The 15,932-nt window shown below is 29.8% G+C and overlaps 5 protein-coding genes across 5 annotated transcripts; 2 read left to right on the top strand and 3 right to left on the bottom strand.

The window, feature by feature from the left end:
- Positions 1-850: 850 nt before the first annotated feature.
- LOC131841794 (uncharacterized) lies at positions 851-1,989 on the bottom strand. Its single transcript, XM_059190121.1, has one exon. The coding sequence runs from the start codon at positions 1,907-1,909 to the stop codon at positions 1,106-1,108; it is 804 nt and encodes a 267-aa protein (XP_059046104.1). The 5' UTR covers positions 1,910-1,989; the 3' UTR covers positions 851-1,105.
- Positions 1,990-3,834: 1,845 nt separating this feature from the next.
- On the top strand, positions 3,835-8,022 carry LOC131841746 (dnaJ homolog subfamily C member 9). The gene is made up of 6 exons (XM_059190070.1): positions 3,835-4,072; positions 4,584-4,856; positions 5,330-5,457; positions 5,738-5,879; positions 5,991-6,212; positions 7,936-8,022. The coding sequence occupies exons 1-5, from the start codon at positions 3,982-3,984 to the stop codon at positions 6,161-6,163; spliced, it is 807 nt and encodes a 268-aa protein (XP_059046053.1). The 5' UTR covers positions 3,835-3,981; the 3' UTR covers positions 6,164-6,212; positions 7,936-8,022.
- LOC131841743 (26S proteasome non-ATPase regulatory subunit 5) lies at positions 6,219-9,811 on the bottom strand. The gene is made up of 7 exons (XM_059190066.1): positions 9,434-9,811; positions 9,211-9,355; positions 8,920-9,141; positions 8,393-8,645; positions 7,900-8,088; positions 7,063-7,383; positions 6,219-6,516 (listed from the first exon to the last, which is right to left on the bottom strand). The coding sequence occupies exons 1-7, from the start codon at positions 9,616-9,618 to the stop codon at positions 6,320-6,322; spliced, it is 1,512 nt and encodes a 503-aa protein (XP_059046049.1). The 5' UTR covers positions 9,619-9,811; the 3' UTR covers positions 6,219-6,319.
- Positions 9,812-9,909: 98 nt separating this feature from the next.
- LOC131841745 (zinc finger protein 830) lies at positions 9,910-15,557 on the bottom strand. The gene is made up of 4 exons (XM_059190069.1): positions 14,856-15,557; positions 14,116-14,219; positions 11,306-11,475; positions 9,910-10,364 (listed from the first exon to the last, which is right to left on the bottom strand). Exons 1-4 carry the CDS (start codon positions 15,325-15,327, stop codon positions 10,211-10,213), a joined length of 900 nt encoding a protein of 299 aa, XP_059046052.1. The 5' UTR covers positions 15,328-15,557; the 3' UTR covers positions 9,910-10,210.
- Positions 11,995-14,053, top strand: LOC131841744 (ATP-dependent (S)-NAD(P)H-hydrate dehydratase). Its single transcript, XM_059190068.1, has 2 exons — positions 11,995-12,421; positions 13,050-14,053. Exons 1-2 carry the CDS (start codon positions 12,200-12,202, stop codon positions 13,791-13,793), a joined length of 966 nt encoding a protein of 321 aa, XP_059046051.1. The 5' UTR covers positions 11,995-12,199; the 3' UTR covers positions 13,794-14,053.
- Positions 15,558-15,932: the final 375 nt, after the last annotated feature.

Genomic DNA, 15,932 nt, shown 5'->3' with positions numbered 1-15,932 from the left:
GTGTGTGATATCAGACAGAAGAAGCTTGCCGACCGGGTGCCGACGAGTGCCGATCGGACACGATCAATGCTCAAGCGGCGAGAATAAAAAGTCGGCAGCATTCGAAGCGCGTGCCTCTATGTGTGTGGTCTACTACGGAGGTCCTCCTCGGGTTCTAATTTATTGAAAACGAATTTTCACACCCTTTTTCGTTAATTTTTAGCAAAGTTTAAGATTCACTAAAATTTTTCGCATTATTGATAGCAATGTAAGTATTTGTGTACCAACATACACGCGAGTAAGCATGATAGACTACACCTACAATAAAAAGTCGTAAAACACGAAGAATATTTTTTTTCCTAAGACAATTCACATTATAACGCCAACTAGGCTAAAGCTGCAGAATTGTGTTATAGTTAAACATTAGTGACAACTGATAAACACTTTCATAGAAATTATAACAATAATAATAAATAATACCCAAACAGATACAACTTATAATACTCACGAATACAAATGTTTGTACCGTGCTTATATACTGTATAGCTTTTGTGTACGTTGTATACTTGCGATGTAAGGAGTTGCGGTGTGCTAATCTGCTATACCATCGAGGCCGTCATCGTCGATTGTCATCAATAAACAACACGAAGGTCTGGCTCAAAAAAATACGAAGAAACCAAAATGTTTATATTGTATAAACACCCGTTTATTTTATCTTTTTTACCCGTTTATTACATTTGACGTATATTGTTCCAAAAAAGCCATCTTAATTACATTTTTTTTTTTTTATACTACTATGGTGGCAAACAAGTAATCAATAAATGGTTACTAAAAGCACCAGGGGTGTCACGTGCGCGTTTACGTCACATTAGTAGGTACGTAATCAATAAACTAAACCGGGAGTAATTTAAATCGTTTACAGTCAATATCAACCCAGAATCAGCTAAAAGATGTGCCATTAGAATATATATAATACGAAAATTTTCTAAATCTCTTTTTAAAGCAAGTTAAAAATTAAAGAAGGTAGGAACTCGGATTCCCTCTTTTATCTTTGTCTCAATACAATAAGAACAATAAATATACCATAACTATAACATGAATAACAAAGAAAATATTGATAAAATTATTAATTAGATGATGTGCATCTTAGATCACCTTGTACAAGTTTTTCTAAGGTCTCACTAGTATAGTTGGAATCTTTAGAAAACCTTATAGCATTTCCAGTACTGTTTGTACTTAATTCTGAATATATAGGCATCAATTCCAAGTTATTTAAATCAGATGAAGACTTATCTGTCTCACATTTCCACTTGTTCACAATCATTTGCAATGGCTTCAGACATTGTAAGCTCTGTTTAATTCGCAGTAATTCAATATTACATTGATTTTCCACTTCCAATATCTTAAACCTATAAGCCTTAGCCAGCATTTGTTTTCTGATGATATTTTTCTTCTCTAGTTGAACCATATTCAATGTGTTCTGGTATTTTTGCAACTGTTTCTCATATTCTATGAGATTTTCATCGCATTTTAGTTTACTATCTACACTAGCCTCATAAATATTTCTTGCACTTGGCAATTCTTCCGTATAGATGTCCGAAAAAGAGACGTCTGGATATGGCGACGGGAGCAATCGTGCACATTCAGATACATATGAACATTGACGAATTTTGCTTTCTTTTTCTAATTTAGCCTTTTCTTCCTTTAATTCCATCTTGAACGATTCTATTATTTCTCGACATTGTCCAATCCTATGTTTCAATTTCATTTCATTTTTGTCAATCATATTAGTAGTGATTTCATTTTGTTCAGACTTTATTGTAGCTACATTGTCTGCTAACTCCTTATCTTCTAATTTTTCAACATTGACATGAACAGATCTTGGAGATAACGTCGTGTCATCGCCAGAAGCCAGATTAAGAGAATTCATTATATACCAATTATGTAATTAAAATAACTTGATAAATTCGCCTAAATCAGTATAAATAAATAGTATCATCAAATATATATTTTTACTTATGTCACAGTGACAACATCAACATTTTTTTAAGATAACTGTATACAGGTAGCTACCTACTGATATGCTTGTAATTTATATTAAATTTTATGAACGTAATGTTGGTAAAAATAATACTAGATTACAATTAAGGATTTTTTGGAGTCGGTTGAAAAAATCGATATGGTCGATTATTATTATCTCTATTAGGATAAAAAAAAACTTTAATTGAATAGAAATAGAAATAATCTTTATTTATAAATAAATTTAATATAAGCGCTTTTGAATAGTCAAGTTTTTTTATTTTACCGCTCACTCGGAATGCAGTCTCATCACAAGAAGAATGAGCAAGAAACTTGTGTGTTGCTCTTTTAAATAAATATTGTTTTAATTATATTTACATTAACAAGGATTAGGCATGCGACAATCAACATAGAAACCGCTACGCACTTAATCTTTGTGCAATCAGATAACATTGTCAGCGCTATGAATTTTAAGATGGACATTTTCTACAAAAACATTATTATTTATAAATTCATCTAATTTATAATAAGCTTTTTCACAAAGAAAATATTTTATAAGACATTTGAATTTTTTAGTACAGACTCTGGCAATTTGTCGTAAAACCTTACGCAATTTCCATAAAACGAATTACTAACTTTCGTTAAAGGGCACTTAGGTAAAATTTATTTGTTGATATTACGTAAGCTTTTATTAGTGTAATCACCTACTTTTTTAAAACTGTAAATGTTCTTCTTGGCATACATGACATTTTCTTAGATGTATTTAGAAGCAACGGTGAGAATATTTAATTCTTTAAAACACTCACTCAAAGACTCCTTGGAACCCACGGTATGGGTTCCAGAAGCGAATTGCTCTATTTTGCAAAATAAATACTGTATTTATATCAGCTGCTTTGCCCCATAATAAAATACGGTATGACATAATGCTATGAAAGTAGCTAAATACACAAGTTTAGCCACGTCTGTTAATTATCTAATTCTTCTTACCTCCTAAGCGGCAGAACTAAGTCTATTCGCCAATTTAGAAATATGAGCACCCCATTGCAGTTTGGAGTCTAATGTGATACCAATAAATACAGTATGATCAAAAAGTTAATAAGTTTATTGTATAATACGCTCCCCAATGTAAGGAAGGTAGACTACCTTCCTTACATTGGGGAGCGTAAATTTAATACACTTTGTTTTATCTGCATTTAATAGCATATTATTAGCAGTAAACCATTTTAAAAGAGAAAAGAGAGCACTGTTTACTTCTTGCATATTATTAATATGTCGATTGACTTTAAATATTAATGAAGTATCATCGGCAAACAGAACTGTCTGCCATTTTTACTTCTATGTAAAGAAGGTCATTTATGTGAACTGAAAATAAAAAAAATCCAAGAATAGATGGAACACCCATTTTAAGACTGGAACCTTTGGACCTTACACTATTTATTTCAACAATATGCATTCTAGCCATTTTATTATCTAAATAGGATTTCATCATCTTTAGAGGTAATATGATTAAACACGTAAGTTATTCATTTTTGACCAGCCAGTTCCTATATTAGGAAATAGTTCATAGAAGAAGTGTATACCATAACCATCGCCGCACCAGTCTGCTTTATCTTTTGCTTTTAGTAACCAATAACCGTTATTTTAGTATTTTTTTTATTAATATTACACATAGCTTATTTTCATTATGTATAATATAGATATTTATCAGAAAGGCAAAGGGAACTGCGCCCATACAGCCATGTACAAAAATAAACTTTATCAGACTGACATTGAATGACAGTCAACGCAGTATAAAAACCGTCAGTCATATCGCATTTCAAAATTTTGACAATTAGCCACAGCACAGATGGGTAAGAATAGTTATTGGCGGGTAAATTACTAAATTCCATATTATATATTTTCATTTTGCTTTCTGTTCTTGTGTGTTTACATTTATTACATTATCGAAAATTCCTGCAATAACTTACATTTTTCTTTCCTATAATGGGTCTATTGGATTTGTGTAATAAGTATTTTAATACGACTAATCTTTACGAAATACTTGGAATTTCCGAAAAGTCTACAGAAAAAGAAGGTACATATACATAATAATTTTTATTATATTAGTTACTTTATAATATTTATACTGTTTGGCGTAACGTTATAAGAAAGAACTCGTTTTTCATATGGGTATATATGTCTAAATTCTGCAAAACAGCGAAAATGCTTCAAGATTACGATTTAAATAATAGTAAATAAAGATTTTTGTTTTTATTTGCCAAATTCAGGTCTTTAATTTGTTCATTAAAAGTTAATATTATATCTAATATTTAATAGATGTAAAGCTTCTTAAAAATGGTTTTAAAATGTTTTTTGTTGTTCTCTTTTACCAATTAACGGAAATCTGATGTCACAATAATATGATATTAACAGCCAGATATTTTCTACAACAAATTTATTGAAACTTGTAAACTAGAGCTTCTAAAATGACATCTTTTTGTTGTCCTTTTCAATCAAAGTCGCATACTTATATACCTACAATTAAAAGTTGCATATTATCATTTTCTTCATTAAAATTATTGATAAATCTTAAATCTCTGTTTCAGTAAAGAAAGCATATCACAAATTATCATTGAAAGTACATCCCGATAGAGTGGAGGAAAATGAGAAACTGGAAGCAACAGAGAAATTTAAAGTTTTAGGCAGTATTCATGCTATACTTACTGATGAAAATAAACGAGCAGTATATGATGAAACCAAGAGTGTTGATGATGATGACTACAATGAAATAGCTGAACGAGACTGGATGGTGTATTGGAGGTTATTATTCAAGAAGATAACATTAGAGGATATCAAAGCTTATGAGAAAGAATATGCTGGTAAGACACCTACCATTCATTAATGTTGATCAGATTATTGAGTAGTATTGAGATACTCATAAACCTGAGATGATTTTGCAAACCAAAATACATTTATAAGCCGTTTCTAGATATTATTTTGAGGCCTTTATGCATATGTTGGAGTTTGCAACTGAACCCCATATTTGTATGCCAAATAGGCCCAAATTGCCTAGCAACCAATATGTTAGGTAGAAATGCAACGTTATCCCTTAACAACAAACTTCTCTACAACTCTGTATTGAAACCAATTTGGACTGTATTTTATGTTCAATTAATTATAATTGAACATAAAATACAGTCCAAATTGGTTTCAATCAAGTTTCAACAACAAATAAAAACCATACATCCATCCATCTCAAGGAATAATAGAAAATCACATTTTCATTTTCTCATACTTTTTATTGTGTGGCTACCACATTCTTTCATTGTATTTAGACCATTTTTAATTGCAGGTTCACAACAAGAACGAGAAGATCTTAAACAAGCTTACATGACAGGAAAGGGCAACATGGATTATATAGTAGACCATGTTCAGTTTGCACGAACAGAAAATGAGCCTCGTATCAGAGAAGTTCTGAATGTATGTATAAAACTAAGTAATTTATTAAACAAAAATTAAGTAAATCCTTGTATTCATTATTATTTACAAGCTGTATCCAAATACAGATATTCATTTTGTAGTTCTGCTATTTTATTTTATAAAATTTCGAAATTTAAATTAAACCTTTTGGGTCATATCCATACTACTACAAATTATATTCCAATATGAAAGTAAACTCTGAAGTTTTTATACTAAATTAGTCATGCAGTTGAATATTATATCCAATATATCATTCTAATTTAAAAAAAATCATTTTTAGGAAATGATAGAGAAAGGTGAAATTCCATCATATAGAGCTTTTACACATGAGCCTGCAAAGAAACGTCAAAGAAGAATTGCCAAGGAAAATCGTGAAGCTAAAGAAGCAGAAGATGAGAAAAATAAGATAGGAATTGGATCTGGTATGGTTTTCACTTATAGATAAATGGAAAGTGTACATTGACCAGTACATTAATTACCTATATTATTTAAATAGATTACTATTGAAAACATATCTTTTCTTATAATTTCAGAACCAAACAGTTTGGAACTTATGATAAGGCAAAAACAGGAAGTTCGAGGACAACAAGTTGATTCATTTTTTGAAAATTTAGCAGCCAAATATGGTAATAAAAAAACCAAGACAACTAAAAGAAAAGCAGCAACTAAAACTGGGACAGAGTCTAAAACAAAACGAAAAAAGTGAATTTAATTTATATTAAAAACAAATACAGCTCAATTTATTTATTAAAAAGGTGAAAAACTATTTTTTAATAACAATAAAATCAACATTTTTATGTATTTGAAATAGTTCCTTGTTTATTTACGATTAATAAGCAAATAATATTTATTATGTCAAATTTTAATCGCCTTCTTCCATGGCTACATCCATTGTAGATTCTGAAAAGAATGGTCCTTCTTGGATGTAAGTTTGTATTCTACCAAGAGTATCTTCATCAAAAGCCATAGAATGTGCTAGCTTTTTAATTACTTCATACTTAGCTTCTTTTGCGGCCTTAGTATAATCCACAGAACGATCTAGAAGATATTCTATAAATCCTGAAAATATACATAAATTACATAACTATGTACTGCAGTATACAGTATATATTTAGCAGAAAATATTGTGCTGCTATGCATATAAAGAATGGAAGTAGTTGATACTAGTGAATAATATCATTCTACCATTCATACTACTTATACTGGTAATGTGGAAAAATATTACAATATTTGCACCTTAATAAAAATTACATTACATATATTTTATACTGTAGTTATTAATGCAAATTAAAATTGTACACTGTAACAGTCACCACACAAAATATATATATATATATATATATATATATATATATATATATATATATATTATAGTAATCCATATTTTTTGATAATGTATCATATTAGCTTAACATCTCATTCCTGATGAAAGCCATAATTCTAATGAAAATCAAACTATTAATCATCTAAATATTTTAAAATATTTGAAATATTCTGGAATTTATTATTTTCATTACATAATTTAAAAATTGGATAATAATGGCAATTAATTAGGGGTCTACCTTTGTAATCATAGATGAAAAATAACACTGATATTGCACTCACCACCAACTCTTGCCACAAGTTCCTCCCCCCACTGATGTTGGCAAGCTGCATTTAATAAATTAAATGCAGCTAATCTAATATCAGAAAATGGATTCTTACAAATATCACACAAAAATTTCATTGGATTTTCACTCAGACATCTGAACCACTCTCTTGTCATTAAAGTCACCCTATGATCAATTGGGCCACTCTTTGGTACATTAGTATCTTTATCCACAGCTATTAGACTTGCAAAACAATGCAAGGCGCGAATTTTTATTTCCGTTGCACTATTTCTAATTAATTGTGCAACTTTTTCAACAGCTTGTGTGTATTTGCTGCCTGAATAATAATCAGAAAGAAATATTTATAATGTAAAACAGATAGATAAGATACACAATTCGTCAAGGCTAGTTTTGTTACAAATTCTACTGGATCCTAGATGATTTTACTGATGACTTATGACACAGTAAAAACATCATTAAACTAGAAGATATTTTGATAATGTTACTTCAAAAATGTCGCTTTTACTATCATTCAGATAGCTATTACTAAACAAATGCTTGTATGTAGTCACATTCTACACACTATAGACTTACCATTTTATAAGGTGAATGACAAACATTGCTATATTAATTTATATTACAGTTGTTTGTTGTACCTTTCATTTAATTTGTTATCAATAAATCTTAGTAAAACCACTTCATTTTTGTTCGTAACATAATATTCTAATTGAAGATTGCAATTATATAATCAATGAACATATATGTATTCATAGAATTTTCCATGAATACATATTCCATTTCATGTCATAAATAGTATGCTTTGATTTATATTAACTATGAGTATAATACATACCTAAAGATACTAAAGATAATTTTCCTTCTATCGTAGCACCAATGAAGCCCAGTGTATCTAGAGCTACTAACAACAGAGTTTGATCACTAGAATCAAAAGAGTCAAATAGTAAATCCAATAGAGCAGGATACTTGTTAAGTATTTCTTTGGGATAGTGATGAACAATACATCCAAACAATTTCATGTAACCTGCAAAAAGTATATATTTGTGTGAGATATATTTGTTGTGAATATTATATACTTGTTTTTTTTTTTATACTAACATAAGGTGTAACATAACTTCAAATACATTTTGCACTTACAAACTAAGAATTTTGTGTTATTACCAAATACACAAGTTTATAGAAAGAAACAAGATATCTAAAACTACATCACAAAAGTGATATAATTATGAAGTATAATGATTCAGAAATAATTATATCAATATATAGCAGTACATTATCATTGGATTGTGTGTCAATATTATTTTACAAATAGTAAGAATTATGCTTACCAGGTATTACTAAATTACCAAGTGGACTGTTCTGCAACTCTCCAATTAATTGTGCCATCTGTTCCAGGGCACCATTTTTAACAAGATAATTTATTCCTTGTGGTTTAACAGCCAAACAAGACAGAAGCTCAAGTATATTAACTTGATAAAGCAGATCATTTGATTGTAGTTGTGATACCATATATTCTATATAACCCAAATCTGCACATAACTTGAACAGTTCAAAAGACTTGCATGAAATATTAACGACAACCTGAAATTAATTTGTTGTTAATAAATAATGTTAATTATGCTTTAAAAAAATATACTACTACAATAATAATAGTCAATATTATAACTTTTTATTTTAAAGAACATTATTATTTTGCACTGGCTTCTTACAGAAATAAAATATCAAGTATGTAAGAAAAACATAAAAATGTCATGATTCTAGTGTAAATTATTTATTATGCTTCCTAATACCAAGTATAAACTTTGTGTATTTTAATATATTTTATCAGTATTAATACAATTCACAGAGTAAATACCTCAAATGCATTACACTTGCTGCTGACAGTATATTCTAAGGCAATCTTCATTTCCTCTAAAACTTTAGGATATGCTTCAAATGGTAAGCTAGAAGAGATCAATACAGCCTTATTTGCCACAGTGATATCTTTATCTGAAACTAGTTGTGCTACTGCTATGAATACATTAATATATTCAGGTACAGGTAGAAGCCCAGGATTTAAAATAGCACATTTACTTATCTGAAACATTCAAATGAATGATTTAAATTATCGGAACAATAAACATTTTATATTGCAATTTCTTCCTACCTCATCAATTGCAAGTCTCCGAACGCATTCTTTTTCATGCCGTAATAAATACATTATATGACCAGTATACTTCTTCACTACATCACCTACTTGAAATTTGCCAAAACATATTTTTAAAACTTCGCAAGTTAAATCTACTTGAGATCTGCAACATAATAGTATATTTTTAATAATATATTAACAATATTGGTACTTTAACCACATTTATAATAACTAAACTTACTTATCAGTCACATTAAGACAATGAACAATCCTAGCGATTCCGACATCCCTAATAGTGGAGGCAGCTTCGGCTGCGGGTTTTAATTGGAATAGATTTTTAATATCATTTAGTGCCTTAGATCTATGTTCTTCTTGACTGAGTTTTTCTATAAATCCACGATATTGTTCAGAGTCTTGATTACTCATTCTTAGTTACCAATTCGAAATGCAGGGCAAAAATACAATCAACATAAAATTGTTAAAAACAAAACAAGGTCGTATACACAGATAACAGCAAGGATTAGTCTTTCAGAGAGTCAAGTGCACAAAGTATAGATGAATCGTTACCGCCAGTGTTGGCAGATATACCCCATATTTTACCCCATCATTGTCAACAAAATATTCCCTAATCACTACGCGCCGCGTCGCCATGCCATCATGCTTTACATTATTTGCTACTGTATTTCTGAAGATTACAATGTGGAGGGATTTGAGTGAGGTTAATAAAACATTTTGTTATAGTATATACATTTAATGTCTTGTCTTGACGATATTTATTGACTTACTAGTCAATAAATATCATTATATGCAAATATTTTTAAGTTCGTAGCAATAGGTACACAATCTGACTTATCAAATATTCGATTTTTAAGATATCAAAAAACTGGTTTCTCAGCATGTATAATTTACTGCGAATGTTAAGAAAATGGACCACAATATTATTTTTTTTTTGTAGTTTACCATATTTGTATTGAACATTCAAAGTAAATTATACATACCGCTAAAAATTATATCCGAGTTAACTGTACGAATTTTTTGCCCGCCAATCTAAAAATTCATCTATATCATCAACTTCATTGCCATCTTCATCTTCATTGTTTTCACTCATTTGCTCTTCCATATCCTGGTTTTTTTTTTTGGTTTCCTCTTTTTTTAATTCCAGCTCAAGTACTCTAAAAATATTAAAAATATAAAATTAATTATACGAACCTCTCTATTTCTATATAAGATAATATACGATTATAAATATATACTGAGATTTATCAATTTATATTTCAATAGTTTTTATTGAAAAGTAATTATAAACGATGAATACTTGTAACAAAAGGCACTTGAGATCTTTGAATTAATTTTTACAGAAACATTAGAATTAGTTTTTTTAAATGGTACTACTTAATATAGTAATGTAGATGTTCTGTTCTACTCAAAATACAAATTTAGATCAATACATTACAAGTATATTTTAAAAAATATTACATATCAATAATAATTACTTTATAATAAATAGATAACATGAATTACTGATGAACAAACGTCATAATAATGAATTTATATTGTAATAAACATATTTTGACAGCAGTGCAATTGATTTTGTATGTTCAAATTCAAAATATCTTTATCATGTAGGTATATTATAGAATCTTATGATATGTCAAATCTACCGTCAGTTCGGAATGATGTCGAGAGTGATGTACATAGTGTTTTACAGGGTATTGTAATATGTTAAGTTTATATGAAATACATAAGTAACGCCTGTATGTAACAACCACGTATGTAGGTATGTAATGGTACCAGCGTTATATAATATTCATTTTCTGTCCACACTGGTCTGACGTGTACTGCGAACTATGACCACCCATATTTCACGGCGCATGTCATCCCTGCAATATCAAAATGTATTCTAGTACCTATAGATCGGATACGAAGTCCGTCACTTTCTTTTATTTTTTATAGATATTGTGAAACCTGTTACTAGCTATAGGTACTATTGGTTTGTATGTTTTTATTAATTGTTAGTCATTTTTATATATTGTGTGTGCTGTTTCGAAATAATAAAAACAATATTAACGGTTATTTATTAAGAGTTAACGAGTAACGTTCTGTATAAACATACCTAGACCAATTGCGTATTTGTTCATCAATTTCGTCGATTTGTCGCTCTGCAGTTGCTTCTTCTTGCTCACCAGCTATAATTTCTGCAGAGGCGCTAGCTTCTTCTTTCATTTCTTTTTGAAATCTGTCCCACTCCTCTTCAACTGGATCTTTGTATTCGATATTTCTTACCTAATCCAAATTTTATTATAAATATATTAAATACCGGATAAATAAGCTGTACGTAAGTTTAATGACTTACGGCAGGTGTATTTAGTTTATTACGGAATAGGCATTAAAGCCTTACATTCCAATCCTAGCAAGCGGGATAATAAACGGAGGAATAGTGTGAGTGTGAGAAAACTACGGCATGGTTTAGTTATGGGTTTTGCTCTTTGCTGAAGTCAGTGGTGGACTTCTTCTGAATTGACTTCTATGCGACATCGAAAGAACCATTCGCTTAGTACGAGAACGGGTTTTTGAAGCCGTTTGATAATTTGTTGGCGGGACTTAGCATGGCATTGTAAACAGGGCTATGTCATCTGGCGGAGTGATGTTTTGCCTTTTAAGTCATCGGAGAAAAAGAGTACATGTGGTATGATTAAAATATAGTTTTACTAAATATATGGGTTAAATCACAAAGGTAGCAACACTGTCGAAAACTGTCAAAATCAAAGTTTCATATCATGCGCCCCAATGCCCAGTATAGTTAATCATTGTTTGCCGTACACTGTCACTGTCATTGACCGCTTTTATCATTATTTATGTTCGATTTAACTGTCAGAAAAATACCTAATAACAACTTTAAGCATAGTTACTAGTCACCACTACTGTATTTTTGGACCTTTAAAGTTGAGCAGTTTAAGAAAAGTGAACATCATTAAGTGATCAAAATTCTATCAACAGCAAAATACTAATGATATTTACAAAACAAATCAGGACCAACTTAAAAATAGTAACAACTCCTTTAAGATACATCATGGATAATTCAAGTTCAGATCAAATTAAATATATAAAGGATTGTATACCAAAATTGGATGGAACTACTCATAAAGGTCAAGCAGGAAGAATAGGGGTTGTAGGAGGATCCTTAGAATACACAGGTGCTCCATACTTCGCGGGAATAAGTGCTTTAAAAGTATGTATAGCTTGTTTAGAATACTATATTTGTACATATTACAAAGAGCTGTACTGTAGTTATATTTTCCATCTACATAAGTTGATTAATAGAGATATTAAGAATATATAAAATTTTTCGAAATCTAATATTTGAATTTTACTGAGACAGCTATTTTCCTTTACAAGTATGCCTTACAAATACTCAAGCATGTATCAGCTTTCACACAATTAAGGATGTTTTTGTATTATATGTAGCCAAAGAATATGAGAAAGACCACAGTCGCTGCCAGGTCGCACATTCCTGCTATTTTCAATCCTGAGTAATTTAATGGCTTTTTGCAATAATTGCAACATGGTCATTTAACTATAGAGCTATTGATATTATAATTTATAAATCTTGAACATGTCTTTGGAAAATAAAATCTGACGATTATGAATAAAATCTCCTGATGATGCAACATGAACAAATGTGTTCTGTAAGGGATGCTAAAGACAATTGTTTTAACTTACATTTGATTATGTTAAATTAATAAATCAAAATAGGTAACAAATATATTTTGTGGAATGATTTAACATCACATTCCTGTAAATTATGGTTCATGTTCTTTTATTAGGTTTACCTAAAATAAAAACTATACTGTTTATAGGTTGGGGCTGATTTAGTACACATTTTCTGCACATCAGTGGCGGCTAATGTAATAAAGGCCTATAGCCCTGAATTAATTGTGCATCCCTTACTTGATTGTCAAAACGCTATTGAAGAAATATCACCATGGTTGGAAAGGCTACATGCAATAGTAATTGGTCCTGGATTGGGAAGAGCACCAGAAACATTCAATGTTGTTTCTGATTTAATTAACAGAATTAGGGAATCTAAAATACCTTTGATTATTGATGCTGATGGACTATTTCTTATAACAGAAAAACCTGACTTGATTAATAATTTCTCATCTCCAGTTATTTTAACTCCTAACAAAATAGAATTCACAAGACTCAGCACAAAGTTTAATTGCCCTGAAGCATTAAATCAGAAGTTTGGGAGAAACATAACTATAGTGAAAAAAGGACCAATAGATGAAATATACAGTATGAATCCTACAGTAGTATGGAGTGTAGGAACAGGAGGATCCGGACGTAGATGTGGTGGTCAAGGAGACATTTTATCAGGATCCATTGCAACATTTTTAAATTGGACTATAAACAACATAGATAAAGCTGAATTTAAAACAGATGGTAAAGATTTAGCTGTTGCATCACTAGCATGCTATGCAGCCTGTTTATTAGTAAGAAAATGTAATGAAAAGGCTTTTCAAGTTAAAGGTCGTAGTATGTTAGCCACAGATATGATTGACTATATTCATGAAGCATTTGAGGAACTATTTGGTCAATGAAATTAATTTATTTTTTATGTGAGTAAGTAGTGTATTGTTATTTATATAATTTCTTGAACAACAATAAATAAACATATTTAAGCATTCTTAAGTACCTACACATATGTATACTATTATATTACTCAATCTCTGTAATCCCTGTACTCTTCTTAATGGGAAAATTTAAATGGTGCTAAATAATTACAGTGGTTGAAAAATAGATGATATCAATTATATATATTGCGCTATTTTGGTATAGCTTTTATAATATTACTATATTTGTATTTTATATATGAGTAAATATGTTACGGTATTAAGTTTTATATTATTTTTAAATACTTGCCTTGGCATCCAAAATTGGATCATCAAAAAACCCTTCTGGTATAGGCTGATCAGAAGATTGCACTTTTATATCTTGCTCCTGAATGTCTGTTGATGCTTGAAGTTCTGTTAAAGTAAAGAGTTTAATTTGTTTTCAATGTTACGTTAAAATTTATTTGTAAGATAATGTTACTTCATAATATCTATGTTCTATTTTGATTAAGATTTATTACAGAATTCCAAAATGTCACTTGTACACAAAGAAACAGCCATACAAATACTGTACAATGTTATTAATGGGAGCACTATTTCAATCCCTTCACATTTGCATAACTATATGACCATGACCCACTGTTGTCAAATACAAAATTTAAAGTATATTTTAAGATAATTCCATCACTTTGTCTTAACATTGACTGTAAATCACCTTACTAAATAAGATAAGTAATAAACACTTGGACTGTGGTTAGAGTAGATAGATAAAATGAGACAGTCATGTTTTATGACAAAAGTAAAAAGTTTTATGAATATTATATAAATCCAAAAATCTCTTAAATTTTAAAAAGCAAACCTAGAACATAAATATACTATATGCCATACACAGGGATAAATGCTCTATGAGCAAAACACTAACAGTAATCAGTAACGGAATGCAACTATGCACAGCATTTACCAATGCTAAATATATAATTATAATTAAAAATACAAATTGATAATCTATCCTGATATATAAATGTGTAAGTGTATATATACAATATGTACCTTGCTTGCTCTCAACAGGTGGCCCAGAAATAAGAGGTGATCTTTTAATTTCTTCATTATGATATGATATAATATGAGGAGCATTATTGTTATATTTTGGTGCAACTGTGGGAACTGCTTCCCCAGCATTTTTTAATATTCCTTTTAGTTTCTTTTCAGCTGGAACATCTACAGGAGGACTCATTCTTTTCTGTTTTAATTTCCCAACAGTAAAATTGTTTGTTAACTCTTTCAACTTCTTAGCTTTATCAATATTTTCCCTATGCTGTTTACTGTTCATATGTACAGTCCATACATTTTCAGATCTGACTATAGAGTTACAAAGTATACAAGTTAGCTGGCCTGCATTGTTGTATTTGGCAAGGGGGTTATCTATTTTCATTAATTTTATATTTTTCTTTTTGCGTTCAGCCATCAGTCGCCGCATTTCCTCTTGGTTCTTATTCTTTTCCACTTGCATTCGGGAAGACATTTTTTATGGATTATTAAAGAACAACAGAATTTAGAATAAAATTGTTGTAAGCAAAGTTTTAAAAAGATCTAATGAAAGTTAAATCGTCAAATGGCATGCCAGTTGAATATAGAACCATGCCACTGTAGTATTCTTATTAATTTAATCACAAATTCAATGTTTAATTTAAACATTAAACTTTACAATATGATTTATTGAAATAAACAAATTACGACACAGAATCAAGTTGACTGACATGATGATATATAATAGTAAAGGGTCACCACATTAGCTGTCAATGTCAAAAATCACGCAAGAGTTCGAGAATCTGTGCACAATCAAGCTCTATGAATATAGGTAAATTGTGATTTTAATAATCTTACTAATATTTGCCAAAATGAGCTAATCATGTATTTTTGTCGATCATAATAGAACCTACTTTACCTTATAAATTATTTAATGTTTATATAGGGTTATATACTGTTTTAAACTTGACGCGGCCATTATTTATACGTATAATTAGTAATATATTATATAAAACATGGTAAGATCCCGTGATTTTTACTAATTATACGTATATATAGGGTTAGTTACTAAGAAAAATTTTATGATGAAAATTTGCAATG

The sequence above is a fragment of the Achroia grisella genome, unplaced genomic scaffold (genome assembly GCF_030625045.1).
Source record: "Achroia grisella isolate CSIRO2021 unplaced genomic scaffold, CSIRO_AGI_Agris_v1 utg1920, whole genome shotgun sequence".
In the NCBI taxonomy this organism is placed as follows: Eukaryota; Metazoa; Arthropoda; class Insecta; order Lepidoptera; family Pyralidae; genus Achroia; species Achroia grisella.
Note: the sequence above shows the minus strand (reverse complement) of the source record. Positions and strands in the feature narration are given on the sequence as shown.

Coding starts and splice junctions, on each gene's coding strand:
- LOC131841794 (XM_059190121.1), bottom strand. CDS start 1,909: ATGAATTCTCTTAATCTGGCTTCTGGCGATGACACGACGTTATCTCCA.
- LOC131841746 (XM_059190070.1), top strand. CDS start 3,982: ATGGGTCTATTGGATTTGTGTAATAAGTATTTTAATACGACTAATCTT. Junction 4,073..4,583: donor AAAGTCTACAGAAAAAGAAG/GTACATATACAT, acceptor TCTCTGTTTCAG/TAAAGAAAGCATATCACAAA. Junction 5,880..5,990: donor TAAGATAGGAATTGGATCTG/GTATGGTTTTCA, acceptor TTATAATTTCAG/AACCAAACAGTTTGGAACTT.
- LOC131841743 (XM_059190066.1), bottom strand. CDS start 9,618: ATGAGTAATCAAGACTCTGAACAATATCGTGGATTTATAGAAAAACTC. Junction 9,356..9,433: donor TGTCTTAATGTGACTGATAA/GTAAGTTTAGTT, acceptor ATTATGTTGCAG/ATCTCAAGTAGATTTAACTT. Junction 9,142..9,210: donor GGAGACTTGCAATTGATGAG/GTAGGAAGAAAT, acceptor TGAATGTTTCAG/ATAAGTAAATGTGCTATTTT.
- LOC131841744 (XM_059190068.1), top strand. CDS start 12,200: ATGATATTTACAAAACAAATCAGGACCAACTTAAAAATAGTAACAACT. Junction 12,422..13,049: donor CGGGAATAAGTGCTTTAAAA/GTATGTATAGCT, acceptor TACTGTTTATAG/GTTGGGGCTGATTTAGTACA.
- LOC131841745 (XM_059190069.1), bottom strand. CDS start 15,327: ATGTCTTCCCGAATGCAAGTGGAAAAGAATAAGAACCAAGAGGAAATG. Junction 14,220..14,855: donor ACCTGTTGAGAGCAAGCAAG/GTACATATTGTA, acceptor TTACTTTAACAG/AACTTCAAGCATCAACAGAC. Junction 10,365..11,305: donor CAAATACGCAATTGGTCTAG/GTATGTTTATAC, acceptor TAATATTTTTAG/AGTACTTGAGCTGGAATTAA.